General features: G+C 42.2%; 1 protein-coding gene across 1 annotated transcript; it reads left to right on the top strand.

The window, feature by feature from the left end:
• Positions 1-2,991: 2,991 nt before the first annotated feature.
• On the top strand, positions 2,992-21,825 carry LOC103804104 (transmembrane protein 178B). Its single transcript, XM_009076699.1, has 2 exons — positions 2,992-3,121; positions 21,530-21,825. Exons 1-2 carry the CDS (start codon positions 2,995-2,997, stop codon positions 21,778-21,780), a joined length of 378 nt encoding a protein of 125 aa, XP_009074947.1. The 5' UTR covers positions 2,992-2,994; the 3' UTR covers positions 21,781-21,825.

Below are 21,825 nucleotides of genomic sequence, written 5' to 3'. Positions count from 1 at the left end.
AAGAAAACAAACCCAGGATGTGCTCAAACGTCACAAAGTGGTGTTACATGACAGCATTACCCTTTTTACCTTTGCAGGATGCATTCAGGAATGGTCTTATCAGTGCCAATCAAACTCAGACAAAACCCCATCAATTTGTACTGATGAGCTATTGTTTATTTATATGTCATCCCTCAATCCAAAATTAGCAGAATGAGTTTATATATTGCCTCGAGTACACAATGCAAATCTTTGCTTTTCTGCTGTCCTTTCCATGTCAAGCACCACACCAACAAAACAGTAATCATAAGAAGTACCACTAATAGGGGTTTGTGTACAGGGAATACAGGCTCCTATTCCCTGGCCTCTTCCTCACTAAAGAGCCTGAGAGGATGATTCATTTACATATATTAGGTACTTCTCCACAAAAGAATCACTTTGAATAGACTTGATCCCAGCAGTGACCTCAGCTTCATGAGGGCTCTGACAGGTGAAGAGCACGGGGAAGATGCTGTTGGACAAGCACAGGCTATTACAGAAATCAGCTTTGCAACTCCCTTTCCCAGGACTGCCATTTGGAAAGGCTGCCCTCAAGGAAGGTTGTGGCAGGACGAAAGCCAAGGTGCTTTTGAATAGGAAAGAAATTTTATATTTTATTTATTTCAGATCAGCCCTAATGGGAGGAGCAAATTTGCAACTGGCCTAAGCAATGGCAATCTCAAACTAAGCTCACTGAACTTGTGAGAAAAAGAAGTTAATTTTTGAACTTTTCAGCACATGGTCTTGTCAGTCAGAGATTAGCTGTCTGTTCTTTTCCAAGAGATAACGTCAGCCCAGAGGTAGATGTTGATGAATTTTGCTGTGTGGTTAGAAAAAGGAATGTCAGGTTCCATCAATAAGAGAGGTCAAGTGAAGCAAACCTCAAAATTTGGCATAGAAATCTCAGTCCTGCTCCTTTAACTTTTCTGTTCAATGGCAAAACTCACACTGATTTCAGTGGGGTAAAAACCATTGGTTTGGTATATAGGATGTGAGGATGCTGTCCCACTCTGGGACCTGTGAAAACTGGCTCCAGCAGCTAGGCAGTGGGGCAGGTCTGAGGAGTTAGACTTCTTACAGCTGAATGCAGCTATTTAAATTCAGCTCATCGAAGCAGGTCGTTAGGGTATGTTTCCATTAGGACAAGCAAGTGCTGTTACCTAGAGTCAGCAGTCACAAGTGAAATGAAAGGGGTTTGTAGAGCTGACACAGACAGCTGTGCAGTGCCTCTGAGAGACGTGTTGTACTGTTATTGAAGATGACATAGGAAACACTAAACCTTTTATGTTTTCATTCATCTTTCAAATTGAGCCCAGGCCTTCATGGACTGAAAAGGTAGGAAGACATTTGGCCATCAAAGATGCTTACTAACATTTATTGCCTGTTTTAGAAAGCACTCTGAGAAATTCCCAAGGAACAGAGACTAGCATTGCCTGTGGGAAGTACAAGTTTCTGCAGGAAATGTGGTTTTTTCCTGCACTAGAACTCCTTGAATGTACTCAAATATTTGTGGGGAGTGTTTCTTTTTTTTGTATGACAGTCACAAAATCTAAGATAACAGTACACATTTTAAGATATGTATCTTGTTAAAGGGGCCTGGTCACTGGTGGGCTGAAAACCTAATTATCTTTCTGTTGTCAGAAAGATTCCTTGAAATATCAGTGACAATCTACAGGTACAGTTAGAATTTCAAGTCCTGCAACTTGATCTTGCATAAGAAGTGCGACAGTGAACATGGACCTGAGTAAACTGCCTGCCCCAACACACCTATAGGCCTTGTGGACACTTAGCATTTTGGATAAGAAGCTTTATAATGGTAATTTATCACAGTTCACAAATTTCATTGAATCTGCACTGCTGGTATTGGTGGCCCTTTTACCCACTGTGGGATAGGCATTAAAAATAACAGCAATTGAGAAACAGTCAAAGGCCAGCCAAGAAGAAAAGCTGCCATAGAGACTGGTGGATGAGTCAGAGTTTTCAGATCTTTCTCCTGTGTCAGAAGGATTCTGATTCTTGAAAAAAAAAAAAAGTAAAATCATTGCTATGCTAAAAAGAATAAGAAAATGTTTCAATAAGGAAGCAAATGTATGGAGAGCTGACTTGGCTGTAATTTTCCCTGTACATATACTCTTGACATATCAATGCTTAAACTTTTTATGAGTTCATGAGGGAACAATCAAACATTAGTGAAGATGCCCCATCTGTTTCATTATTTGAGGGTGTAAAGATGCCCTTTAGCTCACATAGTCCTTGCTCTTTCTGTTGCCAGGTGGTCTCACTGCCCAGATTTAACATCAAAACCAGCTGTGAAGAATTTATTTTTCCCCAGCATATGCAGGAGGGATCCCAGCAATCTCATTGTTTTTGCAGGAGGCAAATACGCAGTATAGCTAGGCCTTAATTCACATGAGGTCTCGGAGATCCTTTTCCTTTATTTATGAAAGAAATGCAGGTCAACCCCTTGCACCCATATCAGATGTAGTACTTAGTCCCCACTTGAAGAGCACAAGTGTCTGTCTGTGCTGGCATAAAGCACAGAAACAACTTTGCCAATCAGTTTAAGCAGGTAGATCCACTGAATGCAGTGGGGTAATGCAGGGAGATGAGAAGGCAGGATGTAAACAGATGTTGTGCTAGTACCCAGAGACTGGAGGAATTAGGCACAGCATTGCACTGAGGCCGTTTTACAACTCCAAACTTCTGAGCAAGTTGTCACAAGTCACTTGAGTGCATCTGCACTGAGCTTCAGTGTGTGGTAAAACGCTCTCACCTGCTCTCTCTCCCAAGCTAGTATCAATTTATGGATTGTACTTCCTCTGAACCATCCTTACTCAAGTCATAACCATGCCAACACGCACCGCAGACCTTGCAGATCAGTAGCATATTTGATTAAGGCTGTTATGAGCCTCTGCTGATGCTGATTTATCACACTCATGATGTTTTTCTGTCTTCCCCACTGCAGATCTGCGCAGGATGACAGCTGGCTTCATGGGCATGGCTGTGGCCATCATCCTCTTCGGATGGATTATCGGGGTGCTGGGGTGCTGCTGGGATCGAGGCCTTATGCAGTATGTGGCAGGGCTTCTCTTCCTCATGGGAGGTAAGGATGTTCATGTTTGAAGAAGTCTATTTTTTTCCTGTTGTTTTCATGTTCCCTCTTTCCACACATCCCTCCTTTTCTAAGTCACTGACAACATGTTTTCAGAGTTGTTGTAGGTGATCTGGACTTGGTTTCATTCCGAGCTCCTGGTGTGCATTAGGATCACACAACCATAGTTACATGTTACTTCTATTACCAAGCAGTGTCCACAACTCACAGGACTAGAAAGGGCTATCTGAGTTGTTTAGTTCAGTACTCTCTTGTGGCAAGTAACACTGTCACTCTTAAACTTACTAAGCTTGGTAATAAAAATCTGAAGATTATGCAGATGTTGCTCACACCACTATCCTATTTCACAGTGAGACACTAGAAACTGTGCTGAAAGATATAACCTATATTTATTACTCACCAGTTGTTCTTGAGTCAAATGTAACCTTCAGTTTATGCGTCTCTTTCTTTCTCTGATGTACATATGAGGAGCAGTGGCATCCTGTTTTCCTTTCCCACTCTATGGATGTTATTTCTTGTAGATTTCTGTCTGTAAGACCAGTTATCAATCCAGCAGCCATTTCTGCCACCTGTACTTGCTTTTCTCAATTACAGATGAGAAGGACCATTCCCAAACAAGGTCTGATCAATGCCTAACATAAGTGGTGTGATGGTTCCCTTTCTCTGCTGGAAATTTCCTGCCTGAAGTATTTTGTGATTGTATTTGCTTTTTTCATGCTGCATTAGACTGGAGACCCACAGTAATCCTTCAGCTGGATGATACATCCAGGGCTTTTTCCTCCTTTGTAATTTCCTACTGATGCTCTCCCAATTTACAGCAGAGGTTCTGTTTATTACTCCCCAGGTACATGCCCTGGCACTCTGTGCTTTTGAGCTTCTTCCCATTTCTACTACACCAGCCCTCAAGGTCATCCAACATTTCCTATGTAATGATCCAGCCTTCCTTACTACAGATGCCATCCAGCTTTCCATTAGCAGCAAATTTCAAGGCACACAGTTCCTTGAAATGAAGGGTGTGAGAGTCAAGTCCCAAACACAGTGAATGTCTCAAAGTGAACACCACTACTTCCGTGCTCTCTTCTTTTCTCTGCTGGTGGGTTTTGTTTAGCTGGGGTTTTGCCCTGCTAGCAGATCATCACTTCAGCACATTTTATCATCTCTTTATCTGTTTTGTGGTGTGACATACAGGAAAGCATCTGTAGTCCCAAAAGAGGAGTTAAGTGCTCGAGTAACAAATGTTTATGTTCCAGTGATGTTGTGCTGGTGGCAGTAGACATCAGCTTTCTCCCTGCCCACAGACACATTAGAAGTCTGTTAGCACCTTGTGCAAGCACACACTGGTCTTTGTGGGGATGTCTGTAAATGGTTTGTTGTGGGTGTGAGAGCATGATGGACAATGGGTCTGCCAAATTAGCTTGCTTATGTAATTAAAAGCTTCGTTTGCACGGCGGTGGGGAGGGGGAAGCAGTATTTTGCTCTAATATGCTCAGATATGTGTGTGGTATTTAACTTGCTGCAGCACAACATTTTCAGATTAAAACAAAGATTATACTAAATACATACAGAAAACTTAAATTTATTAGAAACTAGCTATGTCTTGTGTACTAATTGGAAATTATCATTATATAAGGGGTGGTTTATAGTGCAGCCACAGAGATCATATCTTGGCTCAATGTTATTTGTCAGTGATTGAAAGATGACTGATAAAGTTTTCAGGTGAAAGGAGATTCGGTGTAACCATGTGTAATGGGATGGATCACTCATAGCTTACAAAGCCATCTTTTGATGTGCTCAAACAATCCATGTTTCAGTGGAGACAGAGCCAAGGTCATGCAGCTGGGGACAAAAAGAGTCAGTCACCCTCACAGAACAAGAGGCTCCATCTTAGAAAGCAGTGGCTCCAAAAAGGACCCTGGGATCATGGTTACTGGGATCATCCAGCTGCACAGGGGCTGTGAGTGCAGTGCAGCTGCTAAATGTGTCAGTTTTGATGGGAATATGCAATAAGAGCATGAAGTGGATTAGTGTTTGGCAAAGCAAAACTATTGCTGGACATCCTAATCTGGTGTCAGTGCTAAAGAAGGGCATGGAAAAATTGGGAAGGGTTTGCAGAACAGCTACAGGAATGACTCAAGGTTTGAAAAGCAAGCAAAAGACAGCATGCCACAAAAAGCCAATTGCTTGAAACGGTTTAACAGAAGGTTTATAATTGACTTGAACACAGGGTGGAAGTACCTATGCAGTGAGAAGCCATCTGATAGTAGCATGCTCTTTGCATAGACAAAATAATAACAATATCCAGCAGTTGGAATCTGAAACTAATTGAAATGAGAGGCTCCAGGTTATTTTATCTGCCAAATTCTGTCAAGATGTGTAATATTTTAAATAAAGATGTGTTGGGAGGAGATCAAACTTATTTTCTGCTTCAGCGCAGACACGTGGATCAGCATTACCCAAAGGTTACTCTTTCTTGTTTTGCACAAGTCAGTAGCAACTCCCATACTGATTTCTTTTAGCAGCAAATGTTCATAAAGTAACATTTACAAACTGAAGCAGTCAGTTAATAAAATACACAACTAGAGCCATCTAATCTAAAAGTCAGTAGTTATCAATGTTTTCAGACTGTGTCGTATGTTACACAGTCATTTCTTTCACAGCCAATGAATCTTTTAATGGAAACTTTTTTATTGCTAGACAGTGTTTGAATACAAAGTTGTTACTTCTGTCATGACATAAATACTGTCAACATATTATCATATTGGTCCTTAAAATGAATGGAGCCTCTTAGTTTTGCCTAACTTTTTCTCAGGCCCAATAATGGGCAAAATGCTTTGGAAGGCTTATGTCATCTGACCTCATTGCAGCTGGGAGGAGACTGTGTTCAATTGGTGGCTGTATAATCAGCCTGAAATCTAACTATACAGTTTGCAATGCCCCTTGTCTTGGCTATGTTTGTAGCATTTGTTCTGTTTGCATTTCTAGACAAACAGCTCTTTTGTAATGCTTAAGCATTGCTGGCTTAACATATCTATGAGGTTTGTCCCTTATTGCCCATCATCCTTTGAACAGGAAATCTCAGCAGAGCACTGAGAAGTGTCCTGTAATAATCTAACAAGGCCAGATGTGGTTTGCTTGGACCTCTGATTCTTTATTATATTTACCAAAGAGCCTTCTCGCTCGCTCATGTGGCAGTGCCTCATAAGGACTTGTTTCAGGTTGCTTGATCTAATTTCTCAAGAAAATTGCTGAAACAAGTCATTTGTGAAATGCAGGCCGTTATCTGGTATTAGCTCATCTGGAATCCAGGACATGTAAAATGTGATTTAGAGTGTGGTTTACACTGTTATTCAGCATGTTTTGTAACAAGTTAAAAATGATTAATAATTCATCTCTTCTGTTTAGTCCAAATGTATCTGTATCAACAGCAATCACAGGTCTCTTGTGGCTTCCAAAGTTCTTCTGCATAATTTTCTGTATTTGTTGTAGAATTTATATGTGGATTCCTTATCTTGAATGACAGCATTCACCTGACCACAGTAGGATTTTTTTCAGTCTTGCACAGAGCTAGATGGATACTGAAATTATGTTTAGTATTTTTTATCTCCTTTTGCATGATGGTACTGTTGCATAGCCTTCTGTACCCAGAATTGCACTATCTGTTGTAGTTCCATTTCAGTATTGTCAGTATCATTTTACCCTGCAAGGTGGGAGAGTTTCTCTTTTTGAGAGTTTCTCCATTTGGAATTGGGCTCTTAGGTTTCACTGTGATTAGTTCATTTTATGCATCTTATTTGAGGCTGTTTAATTCTATTACAGAAGTGGGTCACACTCAAATTATACATGACTCCAAGACATCCTCTTGCAGCTTACTCTGTTTTCTCTTCATGCAAATTACTGAAAATCTGTGCACCAGTGAAAGCTCCATCCAGTAATTTTGTAATGTTATAATAATTTCTAGAACCTTAGAAGCATCTGTAACACTATTCCAAATGTCAGAGTCCTGTGGCAAACGTGATGCCGTCACACCCATCAAGCACCTAGTAGTAGTCTAAAAGGAATTGAGTTAAACATCTACCTGAGGAAATGCATATGGGGCATTTTATGTTGTGTTTGGACCAAAGCAAATTTACTTGTACCAAAACCATGCCTTTGATGTCTAGAAATGACCTCCTCATCAGTTGCTAGGAAGCAGAGCTCACATGTTCTGGCGTGCAGAAGTTCTTTTGAATGTATTCAAATCCTTGACTTGTTGAGGTCAAGGCAAACCTGTCAGTTCACTTGGTTGGTGTCTTCACTCCCTCAACAATAGCTAATACTATTGTCAAGGTCAAATTTCAGTTTCCCTTCCAGCTCCAAAGAGTTGTTGGGATACTATGACTTGGCACACTGGTAACTCTGCAAGGCAAATTCTGCTGTCTTCAGGAATCTTTTCTTTCAATTCTCCATCAATTTGCTTAAGAATATTTCTTCTATCATGATAAGCAAACAAGCTGTATATCCATATAACTCTTGGGGTTTCAATCTGCTCTTCTGTGCATTCATTCTTGGGATTTTCTTGTTTCAGCATCTCACATTCTGCTAGGTTGATTGTTCTTCCACAACCATGCAAACCCAACCTCACCACACCTTCTGTTATTGTGCTTTATAAAATCATCTTTTAGTAGCAACCTCTGATTGTTGTTTTCCCAGTTCAGCTGATTTCAGTCAGCTGTTTGGAAACATCACATGGCTTGCACTATTTCTACTTTGAGGGCAGGGCTGACTTTGTATGTAAATGCTCCAGAAACCTTTTCCTCCTCATCAGTGCCTGCTGTGGGGAAGGTGGGGTGGCAGGGCTGCCCCATTGTGTTTTGGCAGTGGTTGCATCCTCCCCTTCCCTACCTTGTGCATCTCCCTCCTCAACTCTTGTCTGTTGTCCCAGCTGGAAATTCAAAACGGCACTTCCAGTATCTTGCTCTGGTACTTGCTTCAGCACACAATTACCCCCAGCCAAAGCTACATCACTTGCCTTTGTAAATGTATTAAAAGACTGACAAAGAATGACGTTTTATCATCTTTATCAGGGCTCTGTCCTTCAGCTGCACACTCATGTATTTCCTTTTGTAAGTCTGTAATTTGTACTGAGAACACATTTCAGTGGAATAGTTAGGAGTTTTACTGCATGCCTAACAAGGCAGCCCTTCAGGGAGAGTCTTATTTTGTTCCAAATTTACTGTAAAGAAATGCAATAAATCATTCCTGCGCTTGTTTACTGATTTACCTGTTCACTCTTATCAGGTCTCTGCCAGTTTTGTCTTGTGACATGCACTTTAGGATCACTTCAGGGTTTTTTCCCTGTTTGCTAACAATTTCCTTAGAGAAGCATATAATTTTACTAGCCTTGCAAATATTCATTATTCTTTGCAAAGTCAAGTGTGTTTCTTGCTGTAACCTTGCTTTGAGCCAATTAGAAATTTTACCATTAATAATTCAGTCTCTAATTAGTCTATTTGAAAATTATTCCAGCTGTTAAATGCCCTTATTCATGTGATTTAGCTTCACCACACAGATATGTAATAAAATGATCTGGAGTCTCACATAGCAGTTCATTTCTTGTCTTTGCCTAGTGACATTTTTGCATGAAATACTGGGCTTGGAGCTTTCCTTGGGAGTCTGAAATTCCCTTTTCTACTGGCACTGAAAGGCCTGAAAGTCTTGCTGTACACATACAGTAGCAGTATGGAGTTTTTCCTCTCTGATTTTCTGTCCTAGCATTCGCCTACAGAAACATCAGGAATTTCTTTCATCCTTTCCTCCTCTCTGCCAGTCTGGGGGATTTGAGTGCCGTTTGCCAGCTCCACTTCTACCACTGATTTGGGTTTCTTCTGACCCTCTTAAGAGAGTTGCAAAGTCACTGCTCTTTGTAGCCCATCCATACTCAGAGAACTTAGGTCAGGGTTAGAAAAGCTTCAAACCTTTCCCCACAGGAGAGGTGAACACCTATTCTTTCCAGTGCTGGCTGCTGCAGCAGAGATAAGCAGGCAAGAAAGACATGTAAGAGAGAAGAAAAAATAAAGTTATGCAGGTGTGTTGGCACTATTTAATGCTTTATTTCAGGTATGCAAGGAGGGATGTTTATTAAAGAAATAAAAAACAACCCAGTTATGTATGTATGAGTGCATTCTACTTTTAAATTTTAATCTAGGGAGAAGCCTTTTATAAGTAATTTACAACCTTCTCCCATCTCAAAAATATTTCCAAAATATTCCTTCCCTCAGTTCAGGGGTAGGTCAAAAAAGGCTTTATTATGCTTGGACAGAGGATACACTGACCATTACTCCAGGTCACCTTCTCTTGCCCAGCCATGCCACACTTCACCCAGGGCTGTCTCAAGGCACCAGTGGGACAAGGATGCACTCAGGGCTTTGTGCTAGAGCTCAGCAGCTTCACAGCACTACCTGCTGTGTCCAGGAGCTGATGAGCAGGATGATGCAGAGGGATGCAAACCCCATCAGATGAGCAGGATGATGCAGAGGGATGCAAACCCCATCAGAAAGTGGGACTTCAAAGCAGAGCTTGGGAACCTGTGCAGAGCAGTTGCTGGTACAGATGTGCTACACACATCTGTATTCTCATTCACTCTCCACCTCCACAACGTCTTGTCTTCCAAATCCCCAAGCCTGTGTGCTGTGCCTCCTCTGCCTGTGCTGTGCATATGTTAGTAGATGACAACTGAGGCATCTGTGTATTTGCAGCCATGGATTGTTACCAGCTGTTGAGTCATTTGAGTCCCAAATTTAACTCACTGTACTTTGAAAATAGCACATAACGGTAGAAAATAAGAGTGTTTATTCTACATGACTGTGGTCCTGCCATCTCAGAATAATCATTCAGCTGCTGAATAATTTAAGAAACAAAAATGGAGCAATTTAATACAGCAAATGTAAGGCAAAGCTGTGTGACTGACATCTCCTAGGCAGTTACGAAGTAGCTTCATAGAAGCTGCCGAGAGGAAGCAAAGAGAAAGATAAACAAAGAGAGAAGGTATGAGCCTGTCTTTGGAGTTCATTGGGAGATATGGTAGGTCCCACAGGGCACCTAGGATTTCTATTTCTCATTAATAATCAAAGTCTCTACCCGTTCTTCAGGATGTTCACTTGTAGTGACATGATCAATCACAACACTGAAGATGGAAGGTTTTTTCTGTGACCATATTTTTTCTTTTCCACAACATTCTTCTTTTGAAGTCTAACTTCTTGTGCATCTTTCACAAAAGGAACAGTTTTCAAATATTTGCATAAAATATATTTTTCCCTATGGAAAGGCAAGTGCAAATGCACAGATGTGTGCACACGTGTATGCATACAGATCTTAAGCAGCAGCATGTGATCTGTACAAAAAACATGGTCTACAATAAGTGACTGGAATCTGAACTGTGAAGCTTGGCCTGAGTGTGGCTTTCACAAGGCACAAAACCTTTGGCCAGTTTGAAGAGTATTAATAATTCAAAGAAAAAGTTGGATCTCTGGAAAAAAAGGGATGTTGTGTTTTAATCCTGTGGGAGGTACTAAATTAGTGATGACTGCAGAGGAGCTTAAGAATTAGGCAAAACTCCTTGCAGACCACTGTGAGAACTTACTTATGTGGATTGACCTCCAGATGGAGACAAAGGCTGGTTTGTGTCAAGAGATGCCCTAAAGTGGTTATGAAAGTCTTTGAGACAAGCCTCAGCACAACAAGGTCACTCCCCTCTCTGCCATGCCTCCCCCTGGCACACGTGTACCCTCTGGTTCCTACTTGTGCTTTTGGTTAAATTTTGCATTATGCTCTAATGTGATTTAAGGCCTTGAGTTGGAATGAACTTGAGTTAATGTACAGCGTTAACAGGCTTTAAATGTTTAAACCTCTCTAAGGCTCTTGATTGCTTAAAACCCTCAAACACATTACAAGGGTGTTGTGGAAGGCAAAAAAAGGGAGCTGATGAAGGTCTTTATGGACTTGTGAGGAGACACAGAGCTCAGAGCAGTCATATAGGCTTTGTGCCCAACAGGCAGTAATGTAACAAGGCTGAGTACATACATATTCAGTCAATAGGAGTCAACCTGTTTCTAAAAATGTCCTTTTTCATCACTTTAAGGATTTGTCAGTCCCTCTTTTATGGTGAGCAGCCGAGGGATCTGGTGTTGTTAACCCTGGAGAAAAAGAAGCTCAGGGGAGACCTTCTTGCTCTCTGCAACTACCTGAGAGGAGGCTGTAGCCATTTGGGGGTTGGGCTCTTCTCCCAAGATAGGACAAGAGGAAATGACCTCTAATTGGGTAAGGAGAGGTTTAATTTGGATGTTAGGAACAATTTCTTCACTGAAGGGTGGTCAAGCACTGGAACAGACTGTCCAGGGAAGTGTGGAGTCCCATCCCTGGAGACATTTAAAAGATGTGTAGATGTGGCACTTAGGGACATGGTTTAGTGGTGGAATTGGCAGTGCTGGGTTAATGGTTGCCTTGATCTTAGAGGTCTTTTCTGACCTAAACAATTCTATGATTCTTTTAAAACATCTCTGCCCTGCACAGCTTATGGTATCCCTCGTGAACCTGGCTGCTGGTTGTGTTCCTTGGTCCCATTTTAGGCTATGTTTCTGGGGTCTAAAGAGTAACCTTTCTTTTCTTATATTTTTCAAATCTGGGACACTGATAGATGTATATATGGGTATAGGTTCACTTGACATACACATGTCCAGTCCTTATATGCAGGTAGGACTGGAGGTGCTTCTTCATCCAGACCAGCCAATCATTAGCAATCAGCCTTTAGAAACTGGTGTCTCTTTCCTCTTGAATGTTATCTAATCTCCTATTTTCACTCCAAAAAGAAATATTTAGGAAATGATCCATGCAGACATACATCCCCTTTGCCATCTTTTGGGGTTTAAATATGACACCAAAGTGGCCTGTTTAGTGTTTCCAAGCTAGAAAGCAGTTGCTGAGCTGACAGCATGACAAGGCTCACAATAGGTTATGCTTAAAAGGCAGAGCTAGGGGACTGTGTTACATCTTTGCTTCTAGTACTTCTCTCTGCTCTCTGGTGCACTGACAACACATTTTGCATTTATTTATTAATGCTGGCACTCATTTTGGAGAGGAAATAGGATACTCTCTGGAAATATGAAAGATCACCTACTTTTGCAGTAGAGACATCTCTGTGTCCCTGTGTATTGGCCACTGAAATGCTCTTTAATAATTTCCTGTTATAATACTCCTCAGGGGGGATCATAACTCCCATCTTTGCACCTCCTACAGCATAAGTTCAAAAGCAGAGCTATGTCCTTCTTCTCACAGAATATTATTTTCACTAGGTGCTATTTTTTTCCCAATATCTCATGAATACAGCTGATTCTTTAGGTCAATACGGGCAGACCTATCCCTGAAATGTTGGAACCTAAGAGTTAACACCTCCATAAAAAATGAGAGTGGGATATAGAAATGTTTTTTTCAAGTCAATAATACAACTGTACTGCAGGGTGTAGTCATTTAGAGGTACTGTTTGGTTTGGGTTTTTTTTCCTGGAAGGAAAGGCACAACAAGAGAATTCATTGTCAACTCCATAGCATTTGATCTCCATGGTAACATTATCAGCTGACTTCAAAGTCAGCCTTCAGATGTGTTGGTTGTGGTTTTTTCCTGTGGCTTGTTTCTGATGCTCATAGATGTGCACTTGCACATGGTGGGGGAAGAAATACCAACACAAGCCATTCTGCCAGCCTTGTACCTGATCACAGAAGAGCACTGCCATTTAGGAGAAAGAGAGGAAAGGCTTCTTTAATGAGGTGCAGAGATCTTACAGTCCGAAGCAAAAGACAGGGCAAGTAGTGTATGTGCACCTCTAAACACATTGGTTTTCAGTCTTAGCTCAAATCTGTCTCCCTGAACTTGGCATACAGTAAATTAAGGAGTCAGCTCAGCCTGGCTTTTCAGCAAGAAGTACTGTTCATATTCCTCTGTGTGTTCATTTTAAGTCGGCTCTACTGATTTATAATTTCTCCCTCACCAGGACAGGAGGTACTGGCAGAAGCATCAGTACCTTCTAGAGTTACGAGAACAGACAGCCTAGCATAGTCTCTGAAGGGCAGGCAATCTAGTTTGCTTCTCAGGGATGTCAGTAGGTCTTTGGAGGGCTGACAGAAGGTAAAATAAAGTAGAAGCAAAGTAGGTGAGACAGATTCCAAAGAAATACAAAAGATTTTCCCACCCACAGCCTTGGAAAACAAGTTCTGTGTATTTTAAAATTCGGTGGTTGTTCTGTATTCTTTAATAATGTCACCAGGTTTTTGATCTGTTGCTGGCTTCTGAATTCCAATGGCAAGACAAATCAAGGCCAAAGGAAGACAATGAAAACAAAACTGGCATTCATCACTGGGTTGGTTTTTATTTAAAGAAAGGTTTTCTGAGCTGGTTGCATGCCTGGCATCAAAGAGGAAAGAAGACTGCACATGCAACAGAAGGAAGAGTAATATGGGCATGATTTGCTAGGCAGAAAGAAATCTTTACAGAGGGATTGGGGAGCAAATTTCTATGTGTGGCAGACAATTTTGTTAAATGCAAAGGCTGAAGCAAGGTTTAGATTCAACTTCTTGGCTCCTCACATCGTCAATTTAGACAATCAACATTCCCCTTTGAACAAATCACTGCTATGCTGGCTTGGTCTAATCTGCCTGGACAGAGCCTAACTGGACACTGGAAATTCCACTAAAAAGCAGCTGGACTTGGCAGAAACTGGATAAGTGGGGCCTTTCTCATTTCTGCCCAGCCTGGCATACAGAGACAAGTCATGCCAATGTACTTATGTGGGCTGCAGAGGCTGAGGAGGTATTTCCTCTGAAACAGGAGAGTTCTGCATAATCCTTTAAGACTGAATAGGGTCTGGCCAGTTTGTGGCTTGCAAGCTTTCATGTGAACGAGGTAAAATTCCTAGGGGTGCCCTGCACCAAGGGGTTCTTCTTGACCAGGAAATTGCATCTTATTTTGATTTCTGACTAGTATATCTCAGTAACTGTATCAATTAGCACATGTAGAAAGGATTTTTCTGTTACTGGCATGTCAACTCAGGGAGGCAGTAAGAGAGCCCAGAGACTTTCACAGTAAAAATCATGAAAGTTGTACAAGCAAAGATTCCTTTGGTCACTTGAAAAAAAATTAATCAACAGACGTCTCTTCAGCACCCGAAGAGGAAAATATCCAAATCAGGTAGCCACCACCATCACCCAGAGCTCCCAATGGCTTCTTTAGTAGAGCCTTCAGCAAACAATATTAGAAAGGCATGTGAGTAACTGTAGCCTTTCAGGCCTGGAAATATTCCCTCTACATACACTAGGCAACATGGAAGAAGGATGCACTGAATTTATTTGTGCCATATCTGTTCTCCAGTCTCACTTGTCTTGAAGAACATCTGTCTGTAGACTTTTTTCAGCAATTTAAGGTTTCCTACAAAAGAAAGATTCCACAAACCCTCTAAGGCTCCTTCTGAAGTTCCTTCTGAGAGAATTTCAATTTATTGTCTGGAAGAAAAAGATCTTACATAGAGAGAGGTAGAACGACCTCACTGGTAAAATGCCAAATGCAATGTGGTCCACAGATCCCCATGCTATGGAATATGTCCAGTGATGAGGCAAACCCAACCTGACTCTATAAGTTTCCCTTCAGCTCTGACAAATGCCCAGGCTGGGAAGCATCTGCCTGAGGTACAGCTTGATACTGAACTTATGTCTTGTCATCTGAAAAATCTGAGATGTAATGGAGTCACTTCAGTTTGCTCAGACCTCCAGTGCCTCTTTCTGTTTAATCTTTTGGCCTCTAGTTGGGTCATCCTGTGAGGTCCATACTGCAGGGGATGAAAGAAACCTGCTGGCAGCCTCTGTGTACTGCCAAGCATAGTGGATGGGATAATTTCACTAACCTTTGATTAGGATGTTTCTTCATTTTGACATTTAGAACTCTTTACTTTCCCTTCTGCTCCCAGCAAAATAGAGAATCTTATCCCACTACTACAACTGGTACAATTTTTTGCTGCCTCCTCTGTTGTGGTTGCAAGTTCACGAGCCATTATGTTTGTTTAATGGCTGTAGTCAGCTCACTTTTCTATTGCTAGGTAATTTTGGGTGGGTCATAGAATCACCATGGCTAAAGTAATCAGAGGTTTATTCACTCAAGCTTTGATCTGAAAGCTTTCTTTTCTCCCTAGTCCTTTTTATCAAAACAATGTGCCTTTAGTTAAGTAGTGTTGCTTTTGCCTTGGGTGTCAAATCACAACTTCAGAGGGTGCTTACCCATAGCTGGAGCTCTCTGTCTGCCATAGTGCACAGCATGGGATCCACTCCCAGTGCAGTCCCATGCCCCGTGGGAATCAGTCACAGAAACATCACCATGTGCAAATCTGCAGTGTGCAGTATGTACTGACAGTCAGTTGTACCAGCAGAGCAAACTGCAGCTCATCTCTCAACTGCTGGAACATTGTTCATGGATGATACTGATTTACACAAGTCTGAGGATGGTACCCAGTATTTGCAGCTGTGACTGAGGATACCTAATCCTCTGGTGCTGTAACACACTAGAGCCCATACAATGACAGCTCAACAGACAGACACTGCTGGTGAGGTAACCCACAGCAGACGTGTGGCTCTGGCGTGGTGTGGGCGCCGCTGGTCTGTTGGGAGGCAGGAGGCCAAAGGTCACATGCAAAATGCATTTCAAGTGAGGCTGTAATGCAATATTATAGCACCACGACAGACTCTGCAGTTTACTCTGGCTCCGGCTACAAAATAAAAATGCATTAAGTCCCAGCCCACAGTCTCACAAGGACATTGCACTGAATCTCCATCACCCAGTTGGACTTATCCTTCCATCTCGGCTTTTTTCATAAGGGCAATTTTCCAGTAAACCCCTTGCTATTCTGCAGCCTATTGGTGATGCTGCAAGCTGCTTCTGCTGGAACACTACATAATTAAGCAATAATTTATATTCTGTGTGTGTATGCACAGAGCAATAAAGTGTTCTCAAGAGCTGCGTGCTGCTGAGGCATTTAATCCGTGCACAGAAGGAGTTTACTGCAAAGCTGCTCCCTCCAAAAGGCTTTTGTCATCACTGTGTTGGAGGAGAATTCGGTTTATTCTTTAATAATTTCATTTGATTGTGATATAATTTAAATAGCTAATGGTACACACTCCACTTTAGGATCAGACCTCATTTTATTTGTTTGTTTGATGTACCTTGAAAATAGTAAAAGCTAGTAGGGCAGAGAGAAAGTAAAGATAATGTTGTTTCACTCGTGAGATTTTTTCCCCCATAACCCTATAATAAAAGGAAGTGATGATAATTAAATAAACAGCACTCCTCCCAAAGACATTAGGGGCCACAAGAAGCTACTAGAAATACTTTAAAAGGCAGAGATTTACATTTATGTGAAAGCTGTTTGGTTTCAAAGGACACCTTAAAATCCATATCTGTGCTTCTCTTTTTATCTACTAGTTTGTAAGTAATGCTTGGCATTTCTATATTTTTTAAAAAACTAACAGAAGGCGAGAAGAATCAGATTTTGAGTTTGTTTACTTTGTGCATCTGACAGCACAGTTTGTGAGTCATTTCTGTCTGTTGTGGGGGGAAGGGAGAGAGCAAACATCATTCCATCAAACGTGAAAGAAGTGTTTTCCAAATCGTGAGACAAAAGATGTGTAGAGAGGAGGGTCTCAGAGGTAGGCTTGGCGCCCAGAACATTTTAATTACTGGCTTGTTGGATTTCCCTTGACTTCAAATTGGTGATGTCTCCTTCAGGTTCCAGTCAGATACCTCACCCCTAACACTTGGGACAAGGATGTTTAGTTGAAGCTCCTGCCAGTAGGGTCTGTTTGTGCCCCAGCATCACAAAGGCTATCCTTCATTTGCAGTGGATCTAAGAAAGGTAGCAGTTCTTGTCTCACAAAACACCACAGGCCCTTGGAAATCCCTCGGGCTGTATTGCTGTGGAAGTCAAGCCAGGACTGTGGGTGAAGGATGTGGCTTCTGACATGTCTTAGGGGGCACTGGCATCAGGCAAAATTCAAACCTATTTGGTGTGGATGATTTGAGCCTGTTTGTACTTAAATCGGTTCACTCACAAGCAGTTCTGCTCTGCCCTGGAGGTGAGATTTAAAAACTGCAGAGGCATTGCAGCCCCTCACTCAGGCTGATTGGAGAGAAAAGGGACATTTACCAAAAAAATTAATTCCTCCAAGCCCATGGCTCTGCTTGATATAATCATGCTTAAAAACAGCTACAGCAAAGGCCTCTGACTCATAATCCACACCGAATTAGGCTTTGACCAACAATGATATTACCTTTCCCAGCCATCCCTCTCCTGACTGTGTCTGTCCCTGCAGCAGGGATGGCAGGACCCCAAACTTAAACACATATATAGCAAATAAGTTCATCCCTGTCCTAAGAAACACTTCCAACCTAAATGGAAGGGACAGTCAGTGTAAAGTTTAATATTATTCTGTAATATATAAGAAGGAAAACCACAAGGTATCCATGATGTATTTAATAGCTCAGGTGCTCAAATCCCTATTGATCATCAGCCTGTTAGCAGGACAGGCACTGCCAGAAACAACCCAAGAGGAAAGGAGGCTATCTGATAAGGAGTCTGGATGGAGGCTTGACTACATGTCAAACAGCAGTTTCTGTGGCACAGCCACACATGAAATTTCATCCCTCACCTGACTGAAACATTTTGCAGTGACATGTGAATTTTCTTTGTCAAAATTGCTGCTGCTGCCTTGTCTCATTCATTAGTGTTTTGCTTAGGATGATAACAGGTAAATCCCAGCACAAACATATTCTGCTCCCCCCAGCTGCTGAAGGAGATGGCCTTTATCTCCCCCATCCAGCTCCTGTACCAGCACATCCCTGGCGAGCTCTTATTACTGCCTGTCATTCATATTCTGTGTCTCAGTGCCCTGGCTGGACCACCAGCCTTCAGGTCTGGTCATCTGCTTGGGCACAGTTATAGGGAGTGTCTTTCACAAGACACTGAAGTTCGTATTGCTGTGGCTGCCAGGGGATCTGGGGCATTAGTGTACATGTAGGGGGGCACCTCACTGAGAGCAGGAACCTGACTAGAAAGTGAATAAGGGTTCCCTTTAATTTCTGTGAAGAAAAAGAATCATAGGGTTGGGGATGCTCATGACTTCCTCCACTCCTGCTGCCTCTGAAGCACTGTGTCCATACTGCAGGCAGTGTCATGGGCAGGAGTGACAGCCTCCCTCCTGCTGCCACCTCAGCTGCATGTCTTATCCAGACTAGCAGAGGTCTCAATTCCACATGTAAGCTCAGTTTCTGCATCCCTTCTACCCATGACTCTTTCACTACCATGGCAAAGAGTTGTACAATTTGCAAGGATGATCCTTTGTGTTATGATTGCCCGTTCATGAGGAGAAGCTACTAAACAGTCATGAGGTAGTAACCTTACCCAGTTTTCATCAGTAGCTTTCCTGGTGAGAGGAGAGATTAACTGTACATGGCAACTTCCTTGCTTGGCTGAATACAAACAACACATAGGACTCATAAAATGGCCATAAAGATTCTTCTAGGTGGTATAAAATGGCATTTTTTGTGTCTGCAATGAATAGCACTAGAGAGGCTGATAAACCTGTGCTGTACAAGACATCCTGCAGCAGCACAGGGTGGGTGATGGGCTGAGGCCTGCACTCTGCACTCCGTGATGTTGTGCATTGCACTCATTATTTGTTGTCATGGGGTTAGCACATTCTCCAGCCAAGGGGCAGGATGGGGGCAGCCTTCATTTAAAGAAGTCTCAGGATTGTGATTTGCTTAGTTCTCTATTGTTGCTACCTGTTCTTCATTATTGTTCTTTGTTAAGGGGCAGAATACCCTCAGCAAGGTGGAGTGCCAATATATTGGGTTCTATACAAATACAAAGAGTATGCAACACTTGTTGCACTGGAGAGCTTGTGATCGAAACAGCCAAGACAAAGCATGAAAGCATGGGGAGTATTTGATATCCAAAGTTATTTCCTTCCCTTTTGTACTTAGCAAATGCAGCTTCAGTCTGGCCACACAGATTTTCCCACCCACCTCTCTTAACAACATTGTGTTTTGAGAGAGGTGAAATTGCCATGTTCTTGTTCACAAAGAAAGGCCTTCCCTGTCATTTTCTAACTACAACCATTTGAAATGAGCCACGGAGCTCAGCTCAGAGCACAGTGCCTCTGATGGGTTCTTTTTAACCTGATCCCACAATGTACTAGTCATGCTGACTTGTCACACAGGGAACAACTGTGTTTTTGTCAGATGCCTTCGTGTTACTGGCTAACCTAAGTGACACAGTAAAACATGGAAAGGGCCTGTGCTTTTTAATCACACCACCTGATTTTTGAGTAAGGTATTCTGGGACAGAGACCTCCCCGTTTATCCTGTTCTGTACTTTGAAGTAGTATAGGACATCTCCAAAGACAGCTTCGGTGCCTAGGATCTCACAAGGCTTTTGCAAGAATCCAGAGCACTGATTACAGACTAACTGGGTGCTGGTGAGAGGCAAGAAGGACGTTTTGATTTAAATGGGCTTAGTATCTACTGTGGCAGCTCACTGGTCCTCACCAGTACCCGGTGGCACTGTCATAATATGAGTATTGACAAATACCTTCAGCCATCTGGCAGATATATATGGCATTAGGGGAGGCACCCAGAGTTCCCATATTCCCTGACCTTTACAACAGAGAATATCCACAAGTGACACTCCAATATACACTGGACAAAAGACAGTCAAGATAGACACAGCAAGAATCAGAAGAGGGAACAGAGGGCCATGATGGTCATCTCACAGCAGGCCCATGATAGAGATTTGCCTGTTGATTCTAGACTTGTGTGATGTTCCTGCTAAGTAAAGAAGGTGGGTATGCTGGAAAGTCCACACATTTTTTGGTGACGTAGATATGTTCTTGCAAATACTTCCAATCTCTGAGCCAAATTCCAGGCAAATTCACCAAATAATCAGAGTGGGGAGGGTCAAATCCATTCATTCAATGCAACTGCAATTAAAAAGAGCAAAGCAGCAGAGAAATAACACAAAAAGTGTTGCTGAAGAGAAGGAGAAGCAGGGACAGCAAGGAGTAGAAGGAGTCAAGGACACCAGAAGACAGAAGCTTGTTACTGAAACCAGGTTGGCTGTTACTGCTTTGGAGAATCTAGCTATCTTAGGGATGGGACCAGGAGGAACAGGAGATTCCTACCCAGCAGCTGCTGGTGAACAAATGCAGGACATGCTGTGCAGGTAGCACACATCATGTGCTACTGATCTGTGCATGAACAGCAGGATGGCACATGGGACTGGCCATGTGTGTACTGCAGCATGTGTACTGTAGGCTGCCTTCTGTGCCCAGAGCTCTTCAGGCAATCCAGAGAGTCCCATACAGGGAGGAATGACAGAGGAAAAATAAACCACCAACTTTATGTTGTCTTGAGTTGTTATCTCTGTAACATCTGTAGCTATCCATTATTTGGTGTGTGGGTGGCAATTGTGACATTTCAGGAGCTCAGAGTTTAGCTTTGATGAAGCTGGAGGCCAAAGATCAAAATTAGACTCATCTGGGTGGGCTAAGGTTCAGCCTCATCTGATATGTGTGTCTTTCCATAACACCACCTGACACAGAGTTATGAAGCTTGTCCTCACAGTGTTCTCAGGAAGAAATTAAATATTGCTGCAGAGATGGAAAACAAGAACAGAATATTTTGAAGATTTCACCAACACTGCAGAGCATCTAGATTAGAACTGGAGTCATGCAGAGGGTAGAATCTGAATTTTATGATGGATTTTAAGATTTTTGCAGTGGTACTTTAAAGGAGACTGTATAATGAAAAGTTCTGTGTTTTAATATAAGAAAAGTCTGAAGAACATCTCCCAAGTAATTTGAAATTTACATTTCAACAGAGCCAGAATATGTCAAGTATTTTGGTAATATTCTAGAAAAGATATCACTGAAAAATAGGAATTAAACAAAAGATTCAAGCTGATTCTCCCCCTCAAAAATATTGAAATATGATTATTCATCCTGTATTTGTCTAAAGCAAAGTTTCAGAAAAATCAATGGTTTCACGAAGCATTCTGGTTCCCAAGGGAGTGCTCATAATGAAAAACTGTTCCTGTTGAAGTCTCCCCACACAGCTCTGTTCAGCATCAGATCAATATTTAAGGCTCTGGTGGCACTCAGTTCGTTCCCCATGGAGCCGCTAGACTAAGCTGCTTTCCACACAAACATCTTCCTTGAGGCACTTCCTTCCTGCTTGCACCAGCTCTTCTCAGAATGCTTGAAAGTATGTCTATCGCTCTTCTAACTTCTCTTTGTTTTTCTCCTCTCTCCTTCTCCCCTTCCCACTCTCCTCCAGGAACCTTCTGCATCATTTCACTGTGCACGTGCGTGGCTGGAATCAACTTTGAGCTGTCCCGCTACCCTCGCTACCTGTACGGACTTCCCGACGACATCAGCCATGGCTATGGCTGGTCCATGTTCTGTGCGTGGGGGGGCCTGGGCCTCACTCTTATCTCTGGCTTCTTCTGCACTCTGGCCCCTTCTGTCCAACCTGTCCCCAGGACCAACTGCCCCAAATCTAGACCTGAGAATGGGACAGTGTGCTAAAACAAATAGCAAACAAATACACACACACACACGTATATATATATA

The sequence above is a fragment of the Acanthisitta chloris genome, unplaced genomic scaffold (assembly GCF_000695815.1).
Source record: "Acanthisitta chloris isolate BGI_N310 unplaced genomic scaffold, ASM69581v1 scaffold23176, whole genome shotgun sequence".
Classification (NCBI taxonomy): Eukaryota; Metazoa; Chordata; class Aves; order Passeriformes; family Acanthisittidae; genus Acanthisitta; species Acanthisitta chloris.
The sequence above is the reverse complement of the archived record's forward strand: the minus strand, read 5'-3'. Positions and strand labels throughout refer to the sequence as shown.

What these genes read in the sequence shown, in the direction of transcription:
- LOC103804104 (XM_009076699.1), top strand. Translation starts at nt 2,995, where the DNA reads ATGACAGCTGGCTTCATGGGCATGGCTGTGGCCATCATCCTCTTCGGA. An exon ending in GCTTCTCTTCCTCATGGGAG is followed by an intron (nt 3,122 to 21,529) that starts GTAAGGATGTTC and finishes ACTCTCCTCCAG; the next exon opens with GAACCTTCTGCATCATTTCA.